A 13,130-nucleotide genomic window follows, 5' to 3' on the forward strand; every position below is an offset into this window, starting at 1 on the left:
AATCACAGTGCTCCTGGGCGTGGTTACAGCTCGTCTCACGCGATGCTGCTAGGCCAGCTGGTGGTGCGGCTGGCGGCGACCATCCGGCGGTGCCCCGATCTGGCTTCCTGCCGGTCTTCTTCCAAGGTCATTGTAAGGGAAGGGGAACTAATTAATGTGTGCACTAAGGACCTATCTGAGTGTTTATATGAGTGTGTTGCCATAAGGGACAAAGGAATGATTACCAGGTCTGACACACAGGGGTTTATCTTAGTCCCTACAACTATTTAACACACGAACATCCTTGTATGTTCACAGGTATACTCCTACCCTGACAAACCGCCTAAAAACACAGAACCTACTACAAGGTAGATGCCCTATCGCGACAGTCGAATACCTACCTATACAGATCTACCTGGCTCTAGATATTCCTCTACCCCCCGACATAACAATATTAATGCCCATGCTTTTCGAATGAGATGTTTGATGTTTGGGTGTCCACATACTTTTGGTCATGTAGTGTATATGTTTGGTAAGAGTTTTGTTCATATCTTATGTTCATTTTGCACATTAAGCACATTATGTTGGGTGTACCTAAACTTTTGTGGATGATCACTCAGACTAAATTCTGATATGTCATGGGATTGTGGTGGAGAGGGAGAGGTGTGTTATTTTGTTTCTGTCAGCTGTTTACATTGGTGGTGGTGGTGAATGGGGAAAGGTGGGGGCTTGGGGGGGGGGGGTGGGGAGGTCAGTAGGGGGGAAAGAGGAAGATTAAAAATTATACTTCGTCCTCAGTTAATGTCATGGTTACATTCTTACAAAGGACGTTCAGTGAAACGACATTGAATGGATCAATTTATCTCGACGACGTAATGGTGAGTTATGAGTAAATAATCAAGATGTTCGTTGAAGCCTTGGTATCTAGTTATTATAGACGTTATAATGAAACAACATTGACTGGGATGATGTTAAGCGAGGACACCCTGTATATAATATTTGCTCATGCAAAAATTTGCTTATCAGATCTGGATCATTGTCGAGGAATAATTAAATATCTAGTAATTCTCAGTCTCTTGTCTTTATAACTTACCCAACAAGATAAGGCCAAGCATGAAACCAATGTATCCTTTGCATTTTTGTTGTAAACTGGTTTCCTATGATGTTTCATGTGACAGGAGAACACAAGGAACTGAACCTTTCAGATGAAGCTGAACTATGCCTTACAACAGCCTTATCTGTGCTGGACAGCCTCAGGGATAGCTTAACGGATGGTTCAGTGGTTTATGGAACCTTGAATGTTGTACTGAGTCACAGCGAAAAACTTCTGCAATGTCTGCCTGCCATTGAAGGTGAGTTAGATTTTATTATCATCCTTCACATCAGCAATTCACCTTGTGAAACTTCAAATTTTACAAAATGATTTTGTTTTTGTGTAGCCAGGAATGAAAACATTCTTATATTTCGTGCAAATGTAAGCTTTTGATTGTCTCTCAGTCATTTCTGATCTCAATGCAAATAACCAATTTAACATTGTATAATGCATAGTATTGTTATGGATTTGTGGCGGTAGGGATCACGAGGGGGTTTCTCTAATCCTCTTTACTGGCCGACGATCCTGTAAACCGACAAATGCGGATAATTCCACAGCGCAGCGGGTTGCTTAGCAATCACAGAGGCCATCTAACACGTTTAATTCAGGTAGGGTCCAGCGTCTAACTCCGCTTTACCTTTTTGGTGAATTAAACCCACCGGATAGAGTGCCGTGCTCTCAACATTCCACTGTGATTAATGAAATGGCCAAGCGATACCATAAGTGGAAAGTGGGCTAATTGCTGACCAGAACCAAACAGTGGGGGTGTACTGTTACTATTGACACACCATGTTTTAACCAATGAAACCTAACAATCTGACAGATTGAGAAACGGTTTGTAATTACCAACAATAAACACGTATTTACAAGCAGTGTCACAGAATAATTTATTTTACCCCGAGCACAGAAGCTGTCTTATTGTCCACCGCTCCTTTCCTTTGCCATCTCCAGGCATTGCAAAACGTCATTGCTGGGCACCGAAGGGGGCTCGGCAGTGACGCACGCTGAAAGGGAGTACTCAGTTTTCACTCTGTTTGTTTGTTTTCTTTCTTTCTTTCTTTCTTGTTTGTTTGTTTGTTTGTTTGTCCTGGCGATATCTCAGCTCGGAAGCTGAAATTTCGGCACAATAGTGAGCAAGTCCTTTGTCAAAAACGGTATTTTTTGTTTTTTGATTAATCAATTATTTGAGGAGTTATTTAATTATTAGCGATTAATTAAGTACTTATTTAATTAATCAAATTTCCTTTCTCTTCTGACCATTAACTCAGGCACCTTTTGAGTGAGTTAGGAAGCTGATATTTGGACATGCCAATGACCAGGTGATTTGGCTGCAAAGGCTATTTTTGATTTATTAATTAATCAATTAATCAATTAATCGATAAATTATTTAATTATTTGATTAATGACAATTTTTTTTTTTTTTAAAGTTACAGATTCTGATGAAATGGTGGTGGTTTATGTGTTCTCTGACCAAATTGATTAATAATTAAAAAAATTTATGATTATTATTTATTTATTTTCATTATTAATCATTTATTTATTTTCTTTCTCATTTGGCCAATATCTCAGGCACCTTTTGAGCTCGGAAGCTAATATTTGGACATGAGTGACCAAGTGATGTGGCTATCAAGGATATTTTTGATTTATTGATTAATCAATTAATCAACGAATCGATTAATTATTTAATTATTCGATTAATTACTAATTTTTTTTTTCTTTTTCCCAGTTACAGATTCTGATGAAATGGTGGTGGTTTATGTGTTCTGTGACCGAATTGATTGATAATTTAATTTTTTAATGATTATTATTTATTTATTTTCATTATTAATCATTTATTTCTTTTCTTTCTCATTTGGCCAATATCTCAGGCACCTTTTGAGCTGGGAAGCTAATATTTGGACATGACAGTGACCAAGTGATGTGGCTATCAAGGATATTTTTGATTCATTGATTAATCATTTAATCGATGAATTATTTATTGATTAATTGATTAATTATTGATTCATCAATTAATTATTTATTTTTTTATTAATGACTTCTTTAATTAAATTTCTAAAAGATACATCTTCGGATGAAGCACTTGTGGTTTAGTTATGCTATGAGCCAATTGATTAAGAAAATATTTTGTGATAATCTTTTATTGATTTTAATTATACAATTAATCAATCAATTCGTGTACACCTCTCCCTCCCAATGCAGCCTCTATGAGATGAACTGCGGTATTGCCGGGCGCCAGAGGCGCCCCGGCAATGCCGCGCTGTAGGATATTTAATTATTTGGCATGGGGGCGGTGTACTTTGAATGTATCTGTGCTGTACTTGTTTGTTTGTTTTTGTCCGGGCGATATCTCAGCTATCCTTTGAGCTAGGATGCTGAAATGTTGGCACAATAGTGAGCAAGTCCTTTGTCAAAAACGGTATTTTTTGTTTTTTGATTAATCAATTAATTGAGGAGTTATTTAATTATTAGCGATTAATTAAGTACTTATTTAATTAATCAAATTTCCTTCCTCTTCTGACCATTAACTCAGGCACCTTTTGAGTTAGGAAGCTGATATTTGGACATGCCAATGACCAGGTGATTTGGCTGCGAAGGCTATTTTTGATTTATTAATTAATCAATTAATCAATTAATCGATTAATTATTTAATTATTCGATTAATGACTAATTTTTTTAAATTTTTTTCTAAGTTACAGATTCTGATGAAATGGTGGTGGTTTATGTGTTCTATGACCGAGTTGATTAATAATTTAATTTTTTTTTTAATGATTACTATTTATTTATTTTCATTATTAATCATTTATTTAACCCTGGTGTTGGGCTAGCGGCTAGGGTGCCAGCTTAGGATCCGAGGATCCTGGGTTTGAATCCCGGTCGATCGCTGAATTAACGCCAGGGGGGTTGACTCAGCCTGTCATCCTTCCGAGGTCGGCTAATTGAGTACCAGTTCACTGGTAATTCCCTGCTTGTCGTAAAAGGCGACAAAAAGGGTTGGCGGCAGGAAGGGCATCCAGCCGTAAAACATTGCTTCAAAAAGGGGACCAAAAAACAACAACAACCACGGTCCCCGAAAAAGGCCAACCCCTGCTTTGCGGGGAAAAATGGCCTCTAAATGTGTTTTTTTAATTTATTTATTTATTAATCATTTATCTGTACTTGTTCAATCACGTAGTTACATTTCTACACACAGGCGCCTCAGTCATTCCTAGGAATAAAGGTTATGAAGAGAGAAGAGAAAGAAGTTCAAGGCATGTTTGCGGCCTCTCGCTCACTGGACGTGAGTCGGTGGCCTTACTTGGTCCCAACAAGAGAAAGGGGAGCGTAAGAAAGAAGAGGAGAATAGGTAGTGTAATGCAACATGTAGGGAGAGGTGAAGGTGGTGTCTGCATGTGGCGTAGAGGAAAACAGCATGAGATGTGAGTCAGTAACTCAACACTGAAAAGGACAAGGGGTGTTCACTGATGCTCCGTGCGCTCAAAAGGAACAAAGTAAAAGAAGGGATAGCCAGATAAAGGTAGTGTAAATCAGTGTGTCCTGCCAAGATGTACATGAAATCTTCCCTGCTCGGTCCGTTCGCCAGCTCTCTGCTGCAAAGTGGTCAACAGCTAGTTCATCCTCACAGATTCAGTCCAATCTCGTAGATTTATTTCCCAGACACGCCCACCTGTTCTGTACTTAATTCCGGGTTTTTATTAGCCCCGTTTCAGCTGGCTTACTCCCCCATTGGTTCGCTCCGTGGTCCACCTTATGTCATTGGATGCTTGGGCCTTGGGGCACGGCCGGTGGGGAGGCATGGCGTTCGGGCCTTGCGAGGCGCACTCCCCCCTTCAACCTTTCTCCTCCGATCCGATATGGCTGGTGGGGACAGCGGTGTGATGATGACTACTTTAATTTACTTTAAGATAATGTATTCCAATACTTATGAGTTATGATTACCTAAAATGGGGAGACTGAACATAAAAAGTGCTATTGTTCTCCATTGGTAAAACATATTTGTGCATAGACATACCAATGACAAATTTGACTTCACTGTTCCAATACTTATGGAGGACACTGCATGTCAGGATTTCTGAATTCAGATTTAAATACTGTAAGGCTGTTGGTTTTTAAGTGGTGAAGCCGCTTGAATAAAGGGTAATTGTAAAAGGTTCTAAAGGGCAATTCTAAAGTGTTCTCAAGGGTAATTCTAATAGGTTCTAAAGGGTAATTTTAAAGGGTTCTCACAGTTCATTTGCCATTTGGCCAACCTAGAAATTCTTACGAGTACAAGGCTTTTTGCTGAATCACATTGGTATGAACCTATTGAGGAAATTCAGGTTGGTTGCCGGTCCAGCAATTTCGGGGAACTCGGCCTTTGGGCATTAATCCAATATGGCTGGTGCCGACACTATGAAATACAGAAACTCAGTCATAACATTTGATAGGGATGACCTAGAACCTTGAGTTGTCTAATCAAAGGTTTTTGGGTATGGCCAATTCTTTAAAAAAAATCCTCTGCTATAAGTCACACAACTGTTTTTCACATGACTGAATTCAAGATGGCCGACGGCCGTCATGCATAATTAGGGGAATTTTCAACTCATCATAACTTCTGAACCGTTGGAGCTAGATTGTTCATATTGTTGTCTACACGTATGCTTTTGGACATCAGATATGCATATATGATATGCTTTAACCTTGAGTTGTCCATTCCGATTTTAACCCAATGGATCTAGGTGGTTCATCTTTGTCTCCGCACCCAAGTTTGGCATCTAAGTTGCAAAAATGCATTTATTGAACACTTTCTTTATTCATTTAGGATATTTGTGTCATACAGACAGAGAGAAATAAGAACAAGAATAAAAAAACAAAAAAACATCAGTTCTAGATAAGGGAGGAACAGCATCACACAAGACTGCAACACAAATAAATCACCGAAGTCATCATCGGACTCTGCTGTCTCCTCATGCCCCCCAGATTTTTCAGCTTCAGCTCACTGAGTATGAGAATTATTACATCCTTCTTCATCAGAGTAGAGACAATATGGAGTTCAAGACATTTTCACACCATGGCATGTGCAGCGACTTGTGCTGCAAGCCATTGCCTTTAGCGCCGCTCTTGCAACTAACGATGTCGATAGGTTCAAGAGGTGCCGGTGGACCAAGCTCTATGCATGGAGAAGGGAATTTGTCGTCAGACCTCCCAACCGAACTCGGTGATGTCAACTGAGGGGGGAGATTGTCAATCAGCAGACTTCCACAGCATAACCTGAAGGTGTGCACTAAGCACAGAACACCAGGTTGGAATCAGTAGGTGTAAGAGCCTTGATGGATTATCGATTGCGTTATTTGTCGAGTGCATAGTGTGACGTATGTCATGCATCCTGGTCCCTGGTGGCTGGCCATACAGTGCAGCAAAGAAGGAGATACCTGCTTCCATCAGGTCAGACTGGGAGGCTTCTTCCTCACCAAGAATGGAAAACAAACCTTGGAAATCACCATCTATGAGTACTTTAAGCACTGTAGCTTTTCCCCTCCTGTATGGATGGGAAACGCTATCGCAACCGCTCAAAGCATGCATGCCTAGTAGCTGCAGACACTTTGGCCCAAGCAGAGAAGCTGCAAAATTGATGTCTAATACTGAGCCATCCCAATGCTACATCATGACCAATACAGGCGCCACTGCCCTCTACACCCAGTAAACTTACATAACAAAAACGTTCGTGTCACCACTGAGGACGCACGCATATGATCCTTTCCCCTGAATCAGTACCTTGAAGCAAATACAGTCATGACCAAAAATATTGGCACCCTTGCACTTTTTACAAATAATGCACCATTTCTTCCAGAAAATTCTTGAAATTAAAAAATCTTTTGGTATTCACATATGTATTTCTTTGTTTTTTTTTAGTATTTTTATTTCTACAATATTATTGGCACCTATTGTAAGTTGTTAGAAAAAATTAGATTTCAAGCAGGTGATTCTCCTTTACTTTGGAATTGAACTTTGTGGACCTGTGGTGAGTTGCAGGTGCCTGCAATATAAAAATCACTCATTCAACCAGTTTGAATAGAGAAAAGGAGTCATTCTTCTGTTTTGTGTCACCGTGTGTACTGCAATGAGCATGGAAAAAGAAAGAAAACCAGAGAATTGTCTGAGGAGGTTAGACACAAGATTGTAAGCAAGCATGGACAATCTCAAGGCTACAAGTCCATCTCCAGAGACCTTTATTTTCCTGTGTCCACTATACGCAATGTTATCAGAAAGTTTAAGGCCCATGGCACTGGAGCCAACCTCTCTGGACGTGGCCGCAATAGAAAACTTGATCGGAGATTGCAGTGAAGGAATGATCGAATGGTGGAGAAATCACCTCGATGAACTGCCAAACAGATTCAAGGTGACCTTCAGACACAAGGTACGACAGTTTCAACTTGCGCCATCCATCACCAACTCAATTAAAGGGGGTTCTATGGTAGGAGACCCAAGAAGGAGCCCACTGCTGAGAGAGAGACATGAGAAAGCCCGACTGGATTTTGCCAAAATCCTTCTGGAAGAATGTCCTGTGGACAGATGAGACCAAATTCGAGCTTTTTATAAATCGCATCATCTCTATGTTTACAGAAAACAAAATGAAGCCTTCAAAGATGAGAACACCTTCCAAGAAAAGAACACTCCCTACAGTCAAACATGGAGGAGGTTCAGTGATGTGTTGGAGTTGCTGTGCTGCCTCTGGCACTGGGTGCCTTGAATGTGTGCATGGCATAATTAAATCAGGAGATTACCAAGGCATTTTGGAGCGAAACGTTCAACCCAATGTCAGAAAGCTGGGTCTGGTCTCCGTCGAAGGTCATGGGTCTTGCAGCAGGAGAATGACCCCAACACACACTTCAAAAAGCACCCAGGAATGGTTCAAGACAAAATGCTAGACTGTTCTGAAGTGGCCAGCAATGAGTCCAGATCTAAATCCCATTGAACACATGTGGGGAGATCTGAAAACAACAGTTGGGAGAAGGCATCCTTCATATCTGGGAGAACTGGAGCAGTTTGCATAACAAGAGTGGGCCAAACTGCCATTAGAGAGGTGTAGGAAGCTCATTCATGGCTATAGGAAGTGCTTGACTGCAGTTATTTTGTCCAAAGGCTGTGTTACCAAATACTAAGTCTAGGGTGTGAATAATTTTGTCAATGCCATTTCTTTTTATTTTCTGACTTAAAAGGATATATTACGTTCTGAATCAAAAACAAAGGTTCTGTAATATTAACAGTGAAATAAAGAATTGTGGAGACCAAATACTTTTGTCAATTTCAACTTATTTTTGGAGAAAATTGTGAGTTATTTGAAAAAAGTGCAAGGGTGCCAATATTTTTGGCCACCACTGTAGCTGATCATGGTCACATCTTGTCCTCATCAAACCTTCATCTCGACCAACTATGAGAACATTGGGACCCACACTGTATGTGCACAGGACTTGAGAGAGGCGTCTCTTGTTCATCTTGTTCTTCATGACAGCTTCCCTCCCGGGCGGTGGACTGACTGGGGTGATCTTATACTCAGTAGATCCCTCACTAACACGCCAACACCACTGAATGATCTTTGACGGAGATGTCATCATAACGATGAAAGAAAACCAGTACCTCACACTCCTTGTAACATTTCAGGCGACCAGCCATACTATCAAGCAAGAACAGATGCATCGCCTTTACTTTGCCAAACCACATGATATATCAACTGCTTGTGCATCTACAATCACAAAATCTGGATGACACAAAATTCACACCAAGCTTCTGCACATTAATGGCCTTGTTACCTTTTCTGAGTTACATATTTGTCTATCAGAGCCGGAGGAACAGCAGTATCCTCAAACTCAAACAGAGAAGCAAGTTGGAGTTCCCGCTGCTCCCCAACTACCAAGAGCCGAGCAACGAAAGCCTCCATGTCAACCACAGTCGTCCTTTTGACCTTCACCCCTCTCTTCAACAAATGCAGAATCTTGACTCTACTTGATAATGTGGAATGGAAGCCAGCTGGAAGTGATGCGTGGAAACGAGCTGCCATCTCTTCTAACGCCACATCCTCATTGACATTCATCCCATCACAAGTCACCTGCCCATTGACAATATTGCAGAGAGTATCACTGGAGATCTGTAATGGGTGTGAGTGCTTCCTTAGCTCCTCCTCGGCTTCTGCCCCTCCTCCGCTTCTCCCTCCCTCCTTATGCTTCAACTCCAAGTCATCCTCATCATCACCACCCTCAGAGTACATCAACTCCATCACGTCTGATAGCTGTACACAGATAGGATACAATTCGACCCACATCATCACCTGCTCTCATGATACAACCAGAAAGGACATCAAGATAACTCATAAGACTGGAAAATGGACTGTAAAGGGTAATTCTAAAGGATGTCATTCATTTCTAGATTTTGCCTATTTCACATAAAAAATGCCAAACTGAACCGCTTCCTTTGGACACGGGTGCGATTTTTATTTTTACTTTCTTCCTCACTAGTGCATGCACTCGTGACACAAAATGCATTACAAGTGCAGCTGTAAATACTCATGTAACTCTGTGATTTGTTGTGTTGGGTGTTTTATAAGTATCCGTGCCAAAGTTTAGTGTAAGTTTTATGCCAAAGCTTGTGATTATCTCATCAAAATTAATCTCAAAGTTTTAATTTTAATGAGTCTACAGTACAAAAACCCCACGTGCCAAAAACACCTTGATGTAAGCATTTATGCCGAGTTCATAGTTTCAGGGCATGCTCAATGTCAGCTCAATTTGACGTGGTCAAGCAGTAATGTGTGCTGACTTGGTGTTCCTGCTCCTCTCTCATCTAGATGATCCAAAGGGAGAACTCAAAGGGATTCTGGAGTGCAGGCGTTTTGAGAAGCAAAACTTTGAAGCCCATCGTTTGTGGGTTAAAGAGCTTTTGGGAAAATGCGACACCATAAAGGAACATGTCATTGGTAAGTGATCCATTTAACTTGGTGGAAGGAATTTGTGACAAGGGCGAAATGATCAGATTTTGGTGAAGATTGGAATCTGGAACAGAGAATTTTTAAAGTGATTCTTGACTATTGAGTTACTCCAGAATACATATCGGCTAAAACCGATATGTATCAGATTATCTCAAAAGGTTGTGGACGGATTCAGACGGAACTGGGTGTACAGGTTGGGTGTGTGACAAGGACGAATCAATAAAATCTTGTTAGTGAGCAGGGCCAGGTGAGCACTTCTGGCCACAAAAAGGGTACACAGAAACCGAAAAAGGCTGATCATGATCTGTCTGGATGGTTTTTGCAAGCAATGCCGAGTGTGCTGTGGGGCCCAGAAGAAGTGATATACTTTTATTTATATTGGTGCCGCTCCAAGGGTGGGATGGCCTGGAGGAGGATTCCTCCCAGAAGGACAAAGGGGTGGGAATTGTGGTGGGGGGGGGGGGGGGGGGGGGGGAGGGGGTGGGAGAAACATAACCTAGGAGAGGTTGTGGAGGGCACATTTACTGGTCAGAGGCCACTGGCTCTCCTCGTGGCTGGCTTGCCTCGTCTTTGTCTCTCTATTTGTTTCTGGCTCCCATTGTCTCACTCCTGCTTCCATAACGGGCTGCACCATCACCCTACATTCCACGCATCGCAAAAGGAAGTCCTCACTTGCAATTCCATTGTTTGTGTAAGTGTGGTCTGTGGTGCCTAGAGTGGGTTAGGAATTCTTTTTTTATTCACCATTTTACATAATTTTGTGTGTTCCCATATCTCTGCTTGTGTCTGCTTTCTCACAACGTAGTTCCGAACTGCCTGTCCTGCCCACCTTTCTCCTAATAATACTCTTCATAAATAAACCCTCAAAAAGGTAGGAAAACGCGCTCCAGCCATCTGCTTCCTGTAAGTGCCGCCCCCTAAATTTGGTTCATTTGGGTGACCTTGGGGAACGGTAAAGTGTAGATCATGAAACTGAACACAGTAGGAAGAGAGTTTCGGGAAATTTGTGGAGGTATTCATAGGATCTCCGCTGCAGAGGAAAACATGTTAGTGAGCTTCAGACATGACAATATATATATATATCAGTGACAATCAGTGACATGGTTCTTTCAACAAAGACCTCACCGAAGAGTAAAAGGAAACTCACCAGATTGATATACTGAGTTAAGAAAGTAACCTGTCAAGAAAAAAAAAAAAAAACTTCCATATTAAATGCCAAGTCTGTATATATATATAATATGCAGAAATAAAGAAAATTAATATGCAGGTAATATATATTTACATGTATATATATATATATATATATATATATATATATATATATATATATATATATATATAACAGTGGTACCTCGGCTTACGAGTGCCCCAACGTAGAGTTTTTCGGATACGAGCCGTCGCTCGGGCGGTTTGTTGCTTTGGGATACGAGCCGAGATCCGATGTACGAGCTCAAAAAATTTATTTTTTTGAATTTTCCGGTTGTGGCTTCCGGTTCCGGTCACGTGGTTATCTTGCCGTGAAAGCATCTCTGCTTGGATATAAAACACGCAATCGTCGAAATACATGAGCGAGGAATCTCCTTGCTCCAGCCGGTGACGTCATCGGCGGGGATCCCCGCCTCCAGAGTGGCTGGTCACGTGACCGCCAAAGAGTGTCGCGCGTGCGGGTATAATGAGCTACACCTGTGATCACGTGACCACGGAAGCACGCCTCGCTTGAGAGGCATGGCTTTCGGTTTGCGTTTTGCTTTATAAGGCGCGATAAATGGGCTTTGAGTGTTAGCGGTTCATGGCTGTTGACGGTTCATGGCGGTTCATGACGGTTCATGACGGTTCATGGCGTTGACGGTCAAAAACCCATTACATCAATTTTACCAGGCACTGTACAGTAAGTACAGTGGACACCAAATGCACGGTGGAAGGCTAGAAGTAGAAGATCGTCCAAGACAAGTGAGAATAAGCCATACTTTGGAGATGACGTCATTCGCTGGTCCGATAACCAAAGATGTGGTATAAAAAACCAGGTGAGCTAAACAATGCAGCAATGAAGGAATTCGGCCAAGGCACCGGCACACAACCGACCCTACCTACATCGAAAGACTCAATGCCAATGGTGACAGAAGCCAAGACGGCCGGCTTAAACACCGCCGAAAGACCACGGTGTACCAACTTACGATGCAGAACATCTTGCACTTAATATGATGACAACAGGTGCCATCCTCTGACGTACCATTACAGGTACAGGTACAGTACACGTGAGCACAGAGCAAAAGTTCACTGAAACCGAGATTAAGAAAAAAGAAAAAACACCTCGTGGTCCGTGCTCGATATCCGAGTTTCAATCTTTTCAAACACATGATGCTCTCGGTCACGGTATCTCCTGCGAGCTGCTTCTCCTTCAACCACACAAACAACAACTTCTCCATATCTTCATGGATAGAGGTCCGGAGCTTTGAAATAATCGTAACGCCCTTGGCTGGCGTTATAGCCTTTATGGACTCCTTCTGCTTCAAAATCGTACATATCGTAGAAGGAGTACGATCGTACTGCCTCGCCAAGTCGACAACACGCACACCTCACCTGGCATGCTCTTCTCCTCTGCTTAATAAAACCAGTTTATTTCTTTACATTCTCTTGTATTATGTACAGTATATACGAGGTCGTGCTTGTTTATACATTATTTGTTATTTATAAAGTACATTTTTGTTATTTAAAAGCACCTAACAAAAAAAATTGGTGTTTTTTTTTTGAGGCTGGAACGGATTAATAGCATTTCAATGCATTTGAATGGGAAAATTTGCTTTGACTTACGAGCGATTTGGCTTACGAGCTCCGTCACGGAACGGATTAAACTCGTAAGCCGAGGTACCACTGTATATATATATATATATATATATATATATATATATATATATATATATATATATATGTATATACATTATATATATATATATATATATATATATATATATATATATATATATATATATATATATACATGTAAATATATATTTCTGCATATTATTTTCTTCCTAATTATATATACTTGTGTATTGAAAAATAAATAATAATTTTGTTGTTTGTCAGACTGCTGCGAAT

At 40.9% G+C, this 13,130-nt stretch overlaps 1 protein-coding gene across 1 annotated transcript in view; it reads left to right on the forward strand.

Moving 5' to 3' along the window:
• LOC144889050 (E3 ubiquitin-protein ligase rnf213-alpha-like) overlaps positions 1–13,130 on the forward strand; it is a 170,254-nt gene that overhangs the window by 138,163 nt on the left and 18,961 nt on the right. Inside the window, exons 13-14 of the mRNA XM_078768858.1 lie at positions 1,158–1,331; positions 9,891–10,019. Of these exons, the coding sequence (XP_078624984.1) occupies positions 1,158–1,331; positions 9,891–10,019 (303 nt within the window). The remainder of the gene's footprint in view (positions 1–1,157; positions 1,332–9,890; positions 10,020–13,130) is intronic.

Source organism: Myxine glutinosa, unplaced genomic scaffold (assembly GCF_964187855.1).
Source record: "Myxine glutinosa unplaced genomic scaffold, kmMyxGlut1.1 SCAFFOLD_617, whole genome shotgun sequence".
Classification (NCBI taxonomy): domain Eukaryota; kingdom Metazoa; phylum Chordata; class Myxini; order Myxiniformes; family Myxinidae; genus Myxine; species Myxine glutinosa.